A 16,147-nucleotide genomic window follows, 5' to 3' on the forward strand; every position below is an offset into this window, starting at 1 on the left:
TAATAAAAACAATTTATTTAATTGCTTCTTTTTACACCACATTACGTAGAAAATGTATAAGAATAAACTGTAAAAAATATTTTACACAGCTACAAAGGTTAAAAAGAAACACATGCACATGAGTAGCATGCACATTGTAACTAGTATATTAACATATAAACCTATATTTATATTCAACCCATTATTTAACTTTGCACCAGGAACTTTTCATGTATTTTAATTAGTTTACACGGCGGGTTTTGACTGACGGACCAGACCAACAGCGTATTTCGTCCCCTGCTTTGTTGTGTCTGTATGACCGGGTAGCGCGTCTGTACTTTTTAGTTTTATTTTAACCTTTTGTTATTCTTTATGTTTCTGTAATTTTTAACCAGAATTACAAACGTTTTTTCTAAGTTAGTAATTGTTACGACGTTCGAACAAACGATGGAAAACTAGCAGGCGATGCTAGCATGCTAAAGCTGCTTTTCTGTGACAACCAGGTGATCAAATATCATCGACATTCTTTATTATATAAAGCTTTTCATTCATTTATAGATTCTAGTCTTAATTTTGTACAATTTCTAAACATAGAATGTTACGTTTTCTCTGATGTTTTTTTTCGCAAACCAATGTTTAAGTTTAAATTAGTGTTTGTTTACGTTGGTTAAATGTTCGTATTAATTTTTTACCTGCTTCATCATATATTTAAAAACTTAACACAAGGTTACTAATGCCTATGTTTTATAGTTTAATATAAATGTTGTTTCAAGGTCGGCTTAATTAATTACCTAGGTATTTTAACAGTTTAGCTCTAAAATCAAATTTATATAGAATTATAACGTTAGTAGAATTAGTGCACAGTTGTTTAAAATGGTTTTATTGTAATACTGCATGTCTTATTATTTGACATCTGAACAACTCAAAACATTCATGTCAACTATCTTGATACCTCTAACTAGGAGGGTGCCATGAAAGTACTCATATAATTTTTTACATCTCTTGTGGTGCAGGACATTTAAGATGAGGATGTTCTCAGTTTCACACAAGACAGCCTTTGTGGTGGATCACTGTCCATACATGGCAGAGTCCAGCCGGCAGCTGATCGAGTGTGATATGCTGACCAAAAGCCGGTCACAGGGTGTAATTCCTTTGGCTCCCGTCTCCAAGTCCCTCTGGACATGTGCTGTGGAGTGCTCCATGGAGTACTGCCGGATACTATTCGATGTTTACCCCACCAAGAAACTAGTGAGTGTCTGGAAACTGTTGCTCAATTTGCTAAAAAACTAAAATTCTCTCATTATTGCACTGTTTTTATGTGCACCTCACAATTGTGTATTGCAAACTTTACAGGTGAACTACATAGTCAGTGATTCTGAAGTTCACATCCTGAACACCTGGAAACAGGAAAACCAGAACACACATGAGGTAGAACGGATCCATCACTCTGCAGTCTGCACATCCATATCAAGCACTTTGCTTGTATCAGGGTGATCTGAGCATTGCGTTTTTCTGTGTTTTTTGGTAGCTGATGTCTGCTTTGGCAGCTGTTGGGCCTCCAAACCCTCGTCAGGATCCTGAATGCTGTAGTGTCCTGCATGGGTTGGTGGCAGCTGTGGAATCGCTGTGTAAGATCACAGAATATCAGCATGAGGCTCGAACTTCTCTGATGGATGTGGCGGACAGAGTGGCCAATAGGGGGCGCATTGTATGCCTAACTAATGCCAAAAGGTGAGCATTTTTTTTCCACATTCATCAAATTCAGTAAAATGTAGAAATGTCCTGTATTCATCATGGGCCATTATACAAAACAAAATGGTGCAAAAACACATAGAAGAAAAAATGTTACACATACAGTACTGTGCAAAAGTCTTATGCCACCACCATGCCAGAATTAGATTTGTTGTTTTTGCAATGTTATAGTGATTATATATAATTGTTTCTCAGACTCTTTAATAGAATAAATACAGGAAATGTGTATATAGTATTATACTGATGTGTCAAGTTTTTAGGGTAAACTCCCCTTCCAGTTAAGCAATATCAGGAAACTGCAGGATCTCTTAAACCTAAATAAAATTAAATCCTAATTTTAAAGAAATTAGTCTTTTTACTTAATTCTGCTCAAAAACGCTCAAGATGTGTTTAGTGCCAAGAGATGTCACACTAAACATCAACGATGCCTAAAGACGACATTTAGTCCTGAAAATTTTATTTTTTGTACATATTTCCTGTATTTTCTGTTTGTATCTTAATAAAATAGATTGAAAAATAAATATGGATGGGCATTAAAACTTCTAAAACAAGAAGTATGGTGGAGGTGACCTAAGACTTTTGCACAGTACTGTATGTACATACATTTTCAGCTATAGAAACGTGAAAGCTTCACTTATTTGCTTTAAAATGTACTTCTGTGTCACATGCTTTATTTAAAATTAGCATCAGCAGCGATTCTTATGTATTTTGCCATTTATTTATTCTCTTTTTCTGTTCCCCTTAAGTGACACTCATGTCAGAATGCTGGAGGACTGTGTGTTGGAAACCATTCAGGAGCAAAACAAACTGGCAGCAGGATCCGATCGGTCTGTTCATAGTGGATAAAGTTAATGACATTGAATGCTTACTTCACCCAAAAATGAGAATCATTTTGTCATCCTGATGTTGTTCTAAATATATTTTGATAAACACAAAAGAAGATATTTTGATAAATGATGATAAGCACACAGCTGATTGTAACCATTGACTTCCATAGTAGGAAAACAAATTTTATGAAAGTATTGTGATAAATGATAAAAAATATATTTTGATAAATGATGCACACAGTTAAAAAGCACACAGTTAAAAGTACCCAATGAATTCCATTATATTCGTTTTTCCTACTATGAAAGTCAATGGTTACAATCAGCTGTGTGCTTACCATCATTTATCAAAATATCTTATTTTGTGTTTATCAAAAAAAGGTTTAAAACAACATCAGGATGATAAAACCCATTTTTAGGTGAATTATACCTTTAACACACACTTATTTCAGTTTTCTCATACTGATGAATGGTTGATGTATGATCTCTGTAGACTGATGCCTATTCAACAGTGTGAGCTTGTGCTGGTCCACGTCTTCCCCCAGGGCGATGACACACTGGTCTCAGACCGCCAAAAGAAAGAGGTGAAACTTGAATGCTTTTCTTTTCATAAGTGCGAAAGAACACTTCATTGAGTAATTTATCAGAAAATATATGAATGTAAGTTACTTGATGTGTAGAGTTTAAACATTTTACATATTTTGGCCATTATATTTTGTTGCTCAAGCTATGAACTTTGTTCATCCTATTAGAATTTATAGGACAATCTGTTTTGCATCTGACAATACAGAAAGCAATATAAAAACCATTTTGTCTTATTCTCTATTGATCTGAACTGAGTCTCTGTCTCTCTCTCTCTCTCGTATATTTGGCAGCTATCATCAGTATTGAGCAGTGAAGTTCACAGTGTGCGCGCTGGAAGGTATCTGGCTTCTAAACTAAATGTGCTGGTTCAGCAGCACTTTGATTTGGCCTCCACCACCATCACAAACATCCCCATGAAGGTCAGACTTGTTGCCAGACAGTTTTCTGTCTGCCTTTCTGTCTCCTCCTGCCTCTCTTCATCACTTGTTTGCACTATGTCGGTTTCTTACACAGCTGCTGTTTTCATGGTTTATTGTTTGTTTTGCTAGCCTACATTAAATGTCTGTGAGCAGGTCAGTACTTCACCAGAGCTACTATTACTATTCCAGATCAAAACCTTGTCCCGTCTCATCCAGCTCTTGCTAATCTCAGATCATCAGTGGGAGCTTTAAAGAGCTTTCTTTTGATCAGATAAAAAATATATTTTTTGATAAAACTGTGTTTTTGCACATAATGTTTACAGTCAACATGAAATTAAAACAGACCTGTTTGGTTCTCTTACATACATAATCTAATTTTGCATGATTCGCATGTGTACATTATTCAAAAAAGCATTTGTTTTTTTTATTTAAATAGTTTAACTTGTTTTGCCTTTGAAATTATTTGTTTTTTCTTTTGACATCACCTACGCGGCGAAGGCACGAAAATGTTTTAAGTGACTGTTGTAGTCTATGCAGCCTTTTTGAAATAATTTATACCGGTTAATGCTAACAATTTAAAGTTTAGAGATAATAGAGAACCACAATAAATAAATTTTTTAAATGAAGAAGACCGTTACAATCGAGTCAATAATAAAAAGTCCCGATTTGGTCTTTATCCCATTAAATATTAGCCTTTTTAATAAAATGTTAAACTTTAGGGTAGTACAGTCATTTGTAAATGACATTTCATGTTGACTCCAAAGGAAAACACCACCGTTTTTCAATATTTTACTATGTTCTTACCTCAACTTAGACTAATAAATCTTTTTTTCGATGCGTGCACTTTTGATCTTTGTGCAGCGCGTAGTGAATGTGTTGGCATTTGGCCTAGCCCTATTCATTCGTATGGCTCCAAACAAAAGTTTTATTTCGTGCCACTATACTTACTCGTGTAACTACTCATGTAACAGTCTTTAAACAGTGTTTGGTGGCTTATAAATTCATCCCTGTTTGGAGCCATGGGGCTAGGCTAAATGCTACACATTCACGATGCGCTGTACAAAGATTAAAAGTGCACGCATTGAAAAAATATTAATTCGATGAGGTAAATACATCGTAAAATATTGAATTTTGTTTTCCTAACAAAATAATAATAGTGAGTTTGATGCTGCACCTAGATCAGTTTGATTAGTATCCAGCTGGATGGACAGTTGACCCTCTAGACCTCCTTCAGCCCCAAAAATCCTCCTTATCCGGTGGCTGTCTTTTGCTGTAGTATTTTTCTCTTTTCTCTCCCTGGACAATGTCTCTTAACCTGGCTGGGTGTGGTCAGATGTGAAGTGTGTTTTATTGTTTTGGTTGCTTGTGTCTTTTAAAGTTGCAGGTTCCTGCAGAAATGCGTAGTAGCATTAGGGTGTGTTTGAGGCAATAACGGTGATCCCAGGGATGAAACATCTTTGTTCTCCTTATCCTTCTCCCATCTCCTGTTGTGTATTTTGTAGCTCACAGCCTCTGATCTCCACGGCTGGGAGACTCAGAAGCCTAAGTGAAAATTTGACCCGTGAGGGCACAGTTATGTTGTAAGCTGTGCCCTTTAAACATGAAAGCAGCAGTAGATTGTGGTGTGTCGTGGTGTAGACACCCAACTGATGTTTGTGTGTGTTTGTTCCTATATATGAGAAGGAGGAGCAGCATGCTAACACTTCAGCAAATTACGACGTTGAGCTACTGCACCACCGGGATGCTCATATGGAATTTTTTAAGAGTGGTGAGTGTTATTGATCCATCTTAAGATCAATTTTTTTAAACCTACATTCACTGCTTAATGCAATGGAGATTAAAGTCACTGGGGTGAAAAGAATAGTTCACCCTTAAAAAATATAGGGGCAGTTTCCCGGACAAGGCTTATTCAAGTCCCAGACTAAAATGCATGTTTGAGCTGCTTTATTTTAAACCCACCTTGTATTGACAAATCTTAACATATATCAGTGCCAATGTTTTGTCTCAAGATGCACACGAGTATTGTTTTTGTAAGGTTTTTTTGTAAAAACTACCACTAATATAACTAAGGCCTAGTCCTGGGTTAATTTAAACTCTGTCTGTGAAACTGCCCCATATTTATTTGCTAATATGTTATGAACCTCACATAACTTTTGGTTATCTGTGAAACTCAAAAGAAGTTTATCAGAATGCTGGTTCCCATATCTAGTGTCCAGTAGCAGTCATGCTCCCAAAAAGTCCTACACATTACAATTAAAAACACAGTACAATACTTAAAACACAGGGCTCCAGACTGCCACCAAAATTTGAGAGTGTGCCACTGAATTTTACATCCATGCGCACATGTGCGACCAGTAAATTTGACTTTTTTTTGTGATGTGACACTGAATTTAAAACAGCACATTGTACTTTCTGCATCTATCATCAAAGTATTTATTAGTAATACTACAGTGTATTACTTAGTAGAAATGTGAATATTTGGTTAGCATGTTGATTTACGGTATGTGCCCCTAAATTTTCTGGTTGCGCCCCTAAAATTTTCAGTTGGGGGCCACTGTGCTCCTAGTGAAAAAAATAGTCTGGAGCCCTGAAACACTTTGTCACAGCCCTCAAATCTTGTATGTCACGTGACCAATCAGGTTGTGAAATGTTTGAATATGCTGAAGTGCAAATGAGGTTGCATGGGTTGGGCAGCTTTTGCCATTTTTCAACCCGAGATCACTGTCTGCTTTCTCTGTATGCAAAATGGCAGTATCAACTTTCTGCTTCACTTCTTTTGCATTCCACGAAAGGAAAATAGTCCTTTGAGTTTGAACAAAATGAGGGCAAATAATGACACCGCTTTAATATTTGTGTATACTAACTTTGTAATTGAATAACCTATGTTTGTCGTCTCCTGTTTTTTTTTAGGTGATTTGCACATGGCTGGCAGCACCAGCAGAGACAGCGGTCTAAAGGAAACAGTCACACTTAAGTGGTGCACTCCACGCACCAACAGTGTAGGTAAGTACTTGAAATTCTGGAAAATGTAGGCCTCAGTCTGAAATGTTATGTGACTGATTATATTTTCTATATGCAGAGTTGCATTACTGCACAGGGGCCTATCGGATTTCTCCTGTTGATGTCAACAGCCGGCCATCATCCTGTCTTACAAACTTCCTGTTAAACGGTGTGTGTTTGAACTTTTTACTTAAACATGATTTTGTGACTTTGTATATTAACTCTTACCCCGCCATTGATCTCGTCAATTAAGAGAAATCGCTTTCTTTCCAATGACGAGTTTTTACGGCAATCCATTTTTCCCCTATTATCCACCAGGTGGTGCCCTTACCCAACTTGTAAAACACGAAAGCATCCACTTAGCCAAAAAAACAGTTAAAATTCTTGTTAATGTTTTGATAATTGCTTGGAATCTGATATCTAACATAAATCCTTTACAAAAATTAAATTATCTCAGCTTTTTGCTCAAAATTTTGTATTTTTGAAGAAACCTACACATATAGACGGTTTCAGCAGTAAAAACATAAACAAGTGGCTGTATTGGTCCGCATGTAACTTCCGGTAAACTCCGCTAAGAATAAATAACAACAAAGTTCTGTAAACGTAGTTTATTTATATGACAGGCAAAGAAACAACACATAGATTACCTAGGAAACCGAAACATTTGTTATTTTTGACGAGGCATTTGTTCAAGAGATCAGTTTTAGCAACTAGTCAGACCATTAAAAAAAACAAAACCGGAAGTAAAGTTTGGATCCAGACGTGTATCACGTCAGCGCACGTGCGTCCGATGAAACTGTCTATTTTAGAGGTGATGAGAACACATGATATGATGAAACTTTTTTGTTTAAAAGCAGATGGTCTGTTCATTCATTTAATATATTGTATCTTTATATATTAAAAAAAAGGAAAATTTTCTGGAAGGCATTAAACTATTGTGAAAGTCATAAAAAATGCTTGACCTTGCTTGCAACTTTTAAAAAAACTCTGTCAGGGAAAAAAGTAAATAATCATTGATGGTAATGAAAAATTTGTACTTTATAAAATCTAACCAATTTCTTAATGAAATCAGATCCCTGAAGAAATCGCATCACATTACAGAAATAAAACTTGTTGCTCGCTCTGTTTCATGTTGAATATGACACGCTTCATATGAGGAGCTCAGATGCAAAAGCCGCTAAATGCAACCTTAGTCAAAAAAAGATATTGATATTAACCAAATGCTCCCGCACATAATATATATTCCTCAAATTATTTCACTTCAAATCCACGTAATCCCGGCCTGAGGCCATTCATTAATACCGCTATTCGCTAAATGCCACTTCAATTTTCAGTCCTGACAGTGCACGGAAGATGAATGTGAAACGACAGTGGATCACATTCAAACTTCTGTCCCTTGTTGTGAGAGCTTGAACTTGAATATATCTCGAATGTGGCAGCCACATACATCACAGCTCCCCCTAGTGTGCATTTTCAGTTTCTTTTTTACCTTTTGACTTTGCAACTGTTTACTATGTCTTTTTCAAAGAAGTGTTTTTTTTTTTTGTTTAAAGCTAGCATGTACTTGGAGCATTATGCAGCAAAAGACAGTCGATTTTGTGACATTTGTGAAGATAAGGCATTTCAATGACTGACTAATAACCTTTTCATTGCCCTTAATGTGAAATTACTCAACCCAAACATTTCTTTGTTCAGTTGAGAAGAAATTATGTTTTTTGAGGGATTCCAGGATTTTTCTCATTTTAATGGACTTTAATGGAGCCCAACACTTAACAGTTTTAATGCAGTTTAAAATTGCAGTTTCATAGGACTCTAAACAATCTCAAATGAGGCATAAGGGTCTTATCTAGCGAAACAATTGTCATTTTTGGAGAGGAAAATAAAAAATATGCACTTTTAAACCACAACTTCTCGTCTTCCTCCGGCTGTGTGACGAGCCAGCACAACTTCATGTAATTGCGTAATGACGTGGAAAGGTCACGTGTTACATATATGAAACGCACATTTGCGGACCATTTTAAACAATAAACTGACACAAAGACATCAATTAACATCATTCGACATACAACAATGTAGAAACGGTCCTCTTTCACCACACTTGTAAACACTGGGGCGGAGTTTCGCATACGTCATCCGTGACCTCTTGAAGTGATGACGTATTGCGTGAGGTTGCGCTGGTGCGTCACATGACCGGTGCATATTTTTTCTTTTTCTTGCCAAAAATGACAATCATTTCGCTAGATAAGACGCTTATGCCTCGTTTGAGATCATTTAGAGTCCTATGAAACTGCAATTTTAAACTGCATTAAAACTGTTAAGTGTTGGGCTCCATTAAAGTCCATTAAAATAAGAAAAATACTGTAATGTTTTCCTCAAAAAACACAATTTCTTCTCGACTGAACAAAGAAAGACATCAACATTTTGGATGACGTGGTGAGTAAATTATCTGGATTTTATTTTTTACTAAAAAATGGACTAGTCCTTTAACAGAAACCTGTGGACGGTTTTGCATCTAAACTCTTTATATATTCTCATTGGAGCTGGTTTTTTTTTTTGCTTCAGTTACACAAAGACAATCTGTGATCTGGAATTATTAAGATTATTAATACTGTGTTATTATTTCTTTGTCCACCCAGGTCGTTCAGTGCTGTTAGAGCAGCCTCGCAAGTCAGGATCAAAGGTCATCAGTCACATGTTGAGCAGCCATGGAGGGGAAATCTTTTTGCATGTTTTGAACAGCACACGGTCCACGCTGGAGGACCCACCCTCCATCAGCGAAGGCTGTGGGGGCCGAGTGACAGACTACCGCATCACTGTAAGCTCAACCAGCACTGCATGACCCGTCACCTTTGAGCTTTAAACTAACTAACCTTTTAGGCTGCATTATCCTCACGTCTGATATACGTTTCCAGACGTTCTGACCTCGAAATAACAGTAATTGTGAATGCAGCATTGTCTGGATTTCCTCTGTTTTGACGCAGACTAAATCTGCAGTTAATCCTGTTAATATCCGTCTGCAGGATTTCGGTGAATTTATGCGTGAGAATCGCCTGACTCCATTCCCAGATGCACTTGTAGATACAGCAGGCAGAGCTCCAATCGAAGGAGCCAAAGCCCAGTTAGAACGACACACACGATACTGGCCAATGATCATTTCCCAGACCACCATCTTTAACATGCAGGCGGTGAGACACTGAGTTTTCTGCAGTAAAATCGTCTTTGCTTTTTCCGTGTCGTGCTTGTTATTTGATTAGTGGTCATTTGTGTTTTTATCACATATTTATGTATGTATGTGTGTTCCAGGTTGTGCCTTTAGCAAACCTTATAGTGAAGGAAACTCTGACAGATGAGGATGTGCTGACCTGTCAGAAGACTGTCTATAATCTTGTTGATATGGAGAGGAAGAGTGACCCTTTGCCGATCTCAACGGTGGGCTCTAGAGGAAAAGGTCCCAAACGGTGAGAGTATCACCATAGGTTGTGACCTGCATGTGTCATGCTGTATTGTGGCTTTGTTACTGCCTATATGTGCAGCTAATAAAGATACATATCCCTTGCATACATGGCTGGATTTACACTGCAGATCTTGATGTCCAATTCCGATTTGTTGTCTATATTTTTTTTTTTAAATTTTGATGACCTGTTTACATCATTATTTAAAAGCGCCTCATATCCGATATCAGCATTTATGCTAAACACTTGCCAAAACAATTCAAGGTAGTCATACTGACTCGAAACAGCTTAAACCACAGAGGAAATAAAACGTTGCGATATGCAATGGACACAGACAAATTTATTACAAAAGATTATAAAGCTTTATTTCTGTAACAAGACATAAAACTTCAGCATTACTCCACTAAGTGGAGCCATTGCGCTAAAGATGTGTGGCGTCAGAGTTGACGTCATGTGCCAGCATCGCATTTTCATGACGCACGACATGTCTTGACATGGGAATATCCGATGTGTTTGCATGCATTGTGGACACTAATGCATATATTTCTGATTTATTTCCACCTGAATATCAGAATCTATGTGCATTTTCTGCTTATATGTCCGTGGGTCATATCCGATCTGTGTCACTTAAACATAAAATGTAAATGCGGCTTAGATAGTTCTGCAACTTATTCGGTTTGAAACAGCATGCAGGGTGTACATTACTAGGTTATTATGTATATTAGAAAAGACATGCATAACTTGTATTGATTTGTCCGTTTTTATGCATGCAGTGATGAGCAGTATCGGATCATGTGGAACGAGCTGGAGACGCTGGTAAAGACTCACGTGGGCAGCAGTGAGCGGCACCAGCGCGTTTTGGACTGCATCAGTGCTTGTCGGAGCAAACCTCCAGAGGAGGAAGAGAGGAAGAAAAGGGGAAGGAAGAGAGAGGACAAGGAGGACAAAATCGACAAGAATGGCAAGGACTCGGAGGAAAAGAGCTGGACCGCAGAGTCCGAGAGGTTAGACTTCCTTTGGCAAACATCTCAAATGTCAGAGGCTGAAGTGCGTTACTGCGAAAAGCACTTTACAAGTACATTAATCAAGCTGCGGTTGCTTTTAGATTCATTCATCTCCCAGATTGTCTCTAAGGTTCTGATGTATGTGCTTTTTCTCCTCTAGGCTGAAAGGGGTAATGGAGCGTGAGAAGGATGAACCGGCCGAATGTGAAATCATCAAAGATTCGCCAGACTCTCCCGAGCCCTTGAACAAAAAACCACGTTTAGCCACAGAAGAGCAGCAGCCTCCTGAGAAATCCAAAGGTTTACAGTCATGTTTTATTTTTTTATTTCATCATTTGGTTGATATAAATATCTCACTTTCGACATTTAGTGGCTTTTGCATTTGTGCTTCACATTTACAATCACACCTTTTAATAAGAAAACGATGTAAAGTCCTGTTAACCAAGGTCGCTTCTCTTTCAGGTCCCGTCTCTCTTCTCTCACTTTGGACCAATAGAATCACACAGGCCAACTCCAGGAAGCATCAGGAGTTTGCAGGCAGACTGAATTCTGTAAATAACAAGGCAGAGCTTTATCAACATCTTAAAGAAGAAAATGGGTGTGTTGACTATTATTTGTTTAATCATATATATTTTTTATATTATATGTTTATGCATTTGCCAGACGCTTTTATCCAAAGCGACTTACGTTGCATTACAAGGTATACACAGTATTTGTGCATATGCCCCGTGATCCCATTTATCTGTTTGAATTAGTCATTTGGTGTTTGTTTTCTCACAGGATGGATGTTCATGAGAATGGAAAGGCTACTAGATAATGTGTGAATTGCGCCTCTTCTCACCTGATGGCATTGTCGATTGGTTCACAGGACGTGATGATGACATTGGGCATGATATCAAATAATTAAAAGAATGCTGGCTTTGTGCCAGGCTAAGGACAAGGTGATGTTTTATAGGGAGATACTTTTATATACTTTCGTTTGAGTGAAATAGAATTAAAAAAGCCTGTAAATTGTGTTTCCTTTTGCCTTTTGTTCATTATTGTCTTTGCATTAATATGACCTTCATAAAACATAAATGAACACACAAATCTGCTCACAACCCACAGACCACAGCTTAAATCCATAAACATACATTAATTAATTAAACCTCTTATCACGTTCACCGCTCTAGATTACTCGCAGGATTTAACATTGTCGTGAATTTTCCACTTGAGTTGAATATTTTCATGTTTCAGGCGATTCAGACAAATAGCACGTTTTCGCGACAATCACGGCACCTAATTTCGCGTCATTTTCACGTCAGTGTGAGTTGTCGTCTATTCGCGTCTTTGTGTTGATTTTGTATATATTGTACTCGTGCAAATCATGGAATTTGCTATGGTGTGTATGCCCCATTATGCTGCATACACAACAAACACGACGCAACACGTTCCCCGCTCTAGAGTACTCATGGGATTTAACTTTGTGTCGTGAATTTTCCACTTGAGTTGAATATTTTTACGTTTGAGACAATTTAGGCAAATGGCACATTTTGTGACAATCGTGCCACCCAGTTCGCATTATTTGCATCACTCCGTGCGATGTCGTCTATTTGCGTCTTTGCATTGACTTTGTATGTAATCTACTTGCACAAATCATTGAATTTGCTTTGATGTGTGTGCCCCATTATGCTGCGTACACAACAAACGCAAAGCATCGCATTCCTCACTCTAGATTACTCGTGGGATTTAACTTTGTGTCATGCAAATTTTCAGTTTGAGTTGAACATTTTCACATTTGAGGCGATTCAGGCAAAAAGCGCATTTTCACAACAAGCGCGCCACCCAATTTGTGTCATACATAATCTACTTGCGCAAATCATTGAAATTGCTTTGGTGTGTATGCCCCATTATGCTCCGTACACACCAAACGCGAAGCATTGCGTTCCTCGCTCTAGATAACTCGCGGGATTTAACTTTATGTCCTGAATTTTCCACTTGAGTTGAATATTTTCACATTGGAGGCGATTCAGGCAAATCGCACAAATTTGCGTCATTCGCATCGCCCGGTGCGAGTTCTCGTCTATTCGCGTCTTTGCATTGACTTTGTATGTAATCTACTTGAGCAAATCATTGAATTTGCTTTGGTGTGTATGCCCCATTATGCGGCGTACACAACAAACGCAAAGCATCATTTTTCTCGCTCTAGATTACTTGCGGGATTTAACTTCATGTCATGCGAATTTTCAGTTTGAGTTGAATATTTTTAACTCTGGCGAAGATGCCCCATTATGCTGCTTACACAACAAATGCGAATAAGCTTCCTGTTTCTCGCTCTAGATTATTTGTGGTGTTTAACTTTGTTTCATGCTAATTTTATGCTTGAGTTGAATATTTTCAACTCGCGCGAAGACTCCTTTGAGGTGAGTAGCGCCTCGTGCTGCCCAATTCGCGTCATTTGCCAATGCATCGTCTTTGCATTGACTTTGTATGTAATCTACTTGCGCAAATTGATGAATCCGCATTTCAACTTGGACAAAAGACGTGTTTGAGGCGAATAGCGCGTGGAAATTTTCATGTCCTCTCAGAAGACAAGAATGCATTCTCAGCTAATTTCTTCAATGTTTCTGTACCACTTTTTTAGTTAACTGAGGAACCACTTTGTTGAGTGCCTGTCAATTATTGCAGTATCATTAATTTGGTACATTTCCAACCATATTCTTTACATAAAATGCTTGATCTTCGAGGGAGCTATTCTGTATAGATGCATTCCAGCTCAGCCATACAAAGCCATCTGGTCTGTTGCCAAATACTAAGGATGTTTTATGATTCCGGTGAGTCGAAGGCATTGAATATTAATGTATCTCCTAATGCTTGTTGTCGGAATCTATGTGCAGCTGAGATTGGCATTGTTGTGATATTTTTAGGACTGGCTTTGTGGGCACTTTTTGCAACTGATTCCGAATGATTTTTGCATAAATTTCTAAACAATTAATTGGTCCAAGACATGTAAAGGAAACGTGTAGCTATGGGTATGCTGCACAGTGATACAATTTCGGCTTGCTGAATAGGTCATAACTGCACTATAATAAACATGCAACGACTACTAACCAATCAGCATTAAAGGCTCAGTTTTTCAACACATACATAACAAACAAGTGTGACAACACACAGAAAAAGACCAAGTAAACAGTGATGCACTATTCTAAATTTATTTCATATTTTACAATGTTACTGCCCCTTTTCCATTAAAAGCATATTTTAATAAACATGTCAACATAGAAATCATATCAATATTTTTATCCCAGGGATTTAACACTAAAAGGAAGTAGTTTATTAAACATAATGCTTTAAAAATAGACTAAAGTCTTTTGCCCAAAGGGATTTTGGTATGCATTAAAGGTCAAAACCTGTGATCCAGAGTTATCAAACCAAATACCAATGTTATATTAGTCACACGTGTGGCGATTTAAGCACACACTGTTATTTTCTAATACACACCCAAGAGTCCTGCACCTTAAGCTTGTTACAGATATTTATACTGGCATTTAGGCGGTCCACATTAATAGTCCATTAGGTTTAAAACACCAGACACTGAACGTCAGGCCTTCATCTCACACAAGCTCAAAACAGGACGTCAATGCATGCAGCCTAACAATACCAGAAATAAAGACGTTTAGTCCATTTTAGCTGTTTAAACAGAGAAAGTTGTGCAATTTTTTCCAACAATGTTAAAAAGTCTTATTTACTACTAATTGATATGTTGTTATATGCTATGTATTTACACTCCTTTTTTAGTAAGGCATGCTTCTCAACATTTCTCTCTTCACACAGACATGACTGACCCTGCGTCCGAAACTGCATACTGTGAGAGTAAATATACTAAATTAGATGACGTGCCTACTCGTTGTATGAATGTGGGTGGTGTGAACCATAGATATGTATAATAAAGAATAGATGTCTCGCCCGCGCTGCTTGCCAATTGAATGGAACATCCGCTTTTGGCGGCCATCTTACCACAGGGCGCTCGCTTACTCATAGCATGGTGCTCCAATGATGCATGTACTTTTAAAGGCGGAGTCCATGATGTTTGAAAGCCAATGTTGATATTTGAAATCACCTAAACAAACACACCCCTACCCCAATAGAATCTGGACCTTCTGTTGATAGACCCGCCCCACACATGCGCAACCCGGCATTTGATTTGATTTGATTGGCTATAAGTGTGTTTTGGTAGTCGGCCCGTCGTCTTTTCCAAAGCGTTTTTCAAACATCGTGGACTCCGCCTTTAAATGACCATAACTTGCTCCATTCTCCATTAATTATCAAACGGTTTGGTTTGTTATAAACGTCAAAGATGTACATATGACACTGCATACTTGTACTAAAAAAAAAAATGTTCATGAAACATGTTAAATCATCCAGAATTATAGCCACGTTAATAACGTTTGTAAGAAACAAAACCATTTGAAAATCGATATAAAATTAAGCAAGTTATGGTCATTTAAAGTACATGCATCACCAAAACACAACGCTACAAGTGAGCGAACTCCCTATACGGACCACCAGCACATCCGGGAACTTGACTGTAAATTTCGTCACCGCCCCTTTTGGGGGAAAATAAACCAGACCCTCCACAGACCTCCATTCAAAACAGCGGAACAAAGCAACGCTCCCACACAGCCGGCAGGAGCAAACAACCCATGAAATCACTCAGACCAAACATGTTGAGCAATTATCTGCAAAAGATACATTAACACACTTAATTTGGTCAATATTAATATTGACCAAATTAAATGTGTCAATGCATCTTTCGCGCTCTATGGCAGGCAGGGTGGACAGATAATTACTCAACATGTCCAATCTGAGTGACTTCACGAGTTATTTACGCCTGCCGGCTGTGTACGAGCGCCGCCCCGCTCCGCTATTCCGAATGGAAGTCAACGGAAGGTCCGGTTCATTTTCCCCCAAAAGTGGGCGTGAACCTGTTCAGAGATATTCTATGACGTTGCGCCGGTTATGCGTATGGTAAGATGGCCACCAAGTGATGACGTTAGAGACTCCGCCGTAACACATCTAGCCCTTATTATACATATCTATGGTGTGAACGAAATTCGCACATGCCATGTCGATGCGTCATGTGACATGTCGTC

At 38.0% G+C, this 16,147-nt stretch overlaps 1 protein-coding gene across 1 annotated transcript; it reads left to right on the forward strand.

The window, feature by feature from the left end:
• Nucleotides 1-228: 228 nt before the first annotated feature.
• On the forward strand, nucleotides 229-12,008 carry ints13 (integrator complex subunit 13). Its single transcript, XM_055190133.2, has 17 exons — nucleotides 229-482; nucleotides 993-1,227; nucleotides 1,333-1,407; nucleotides 1,508-1,710; nucleotides 2,478-2,558; nucleotides 3,049-3,139; nucleotides 3,431-3,559; nucleotides 5,243-5,327; nucleotides 6,470-6,562; nucleotides 6,639-6,728; nucleotides 9,196-9,374; nucleotides 9,580-9,744; nucleotides 9,863-10,017; nucleotides 10,785-11,015; nucleotides 11,176-11,315; nucleotides 11,478-11,613; nucleotides 11,796-12,008. The coding sequence occupies exons 2-17, from the start codon at nucleotides 1,003-1,005 to the stop codon at nucleotides 11,830-11,832; spliced, it is 2,115 nt and encodes a 704-aa protein (XP_055046108.1). The 5' UTR covers nucleotides 229-482; nucleotides 993-1,002; the 3' UTR covers nucleotides 11,833-12,008.
• The last annotated feature ends 4,139 nt before the right edge of the window (nucleotides 12,009-16,147 follow it).

The sequence above is a fragment of the Misgurnus anguillicaudatus genome, chromosome 1, assembly GCF_027580225.2.
Source record: "Misgurnus anguillicaudatus chromosome 1, ASM2758022v2, whole genome shotgun sequence".
Lineage (NCBI taxonomy): Eukaryota > Metazoa > Chordata > Actinopteri > Cypriniformes > Cobitidae > Misgurnus > Misgurnus anguillicaudatus.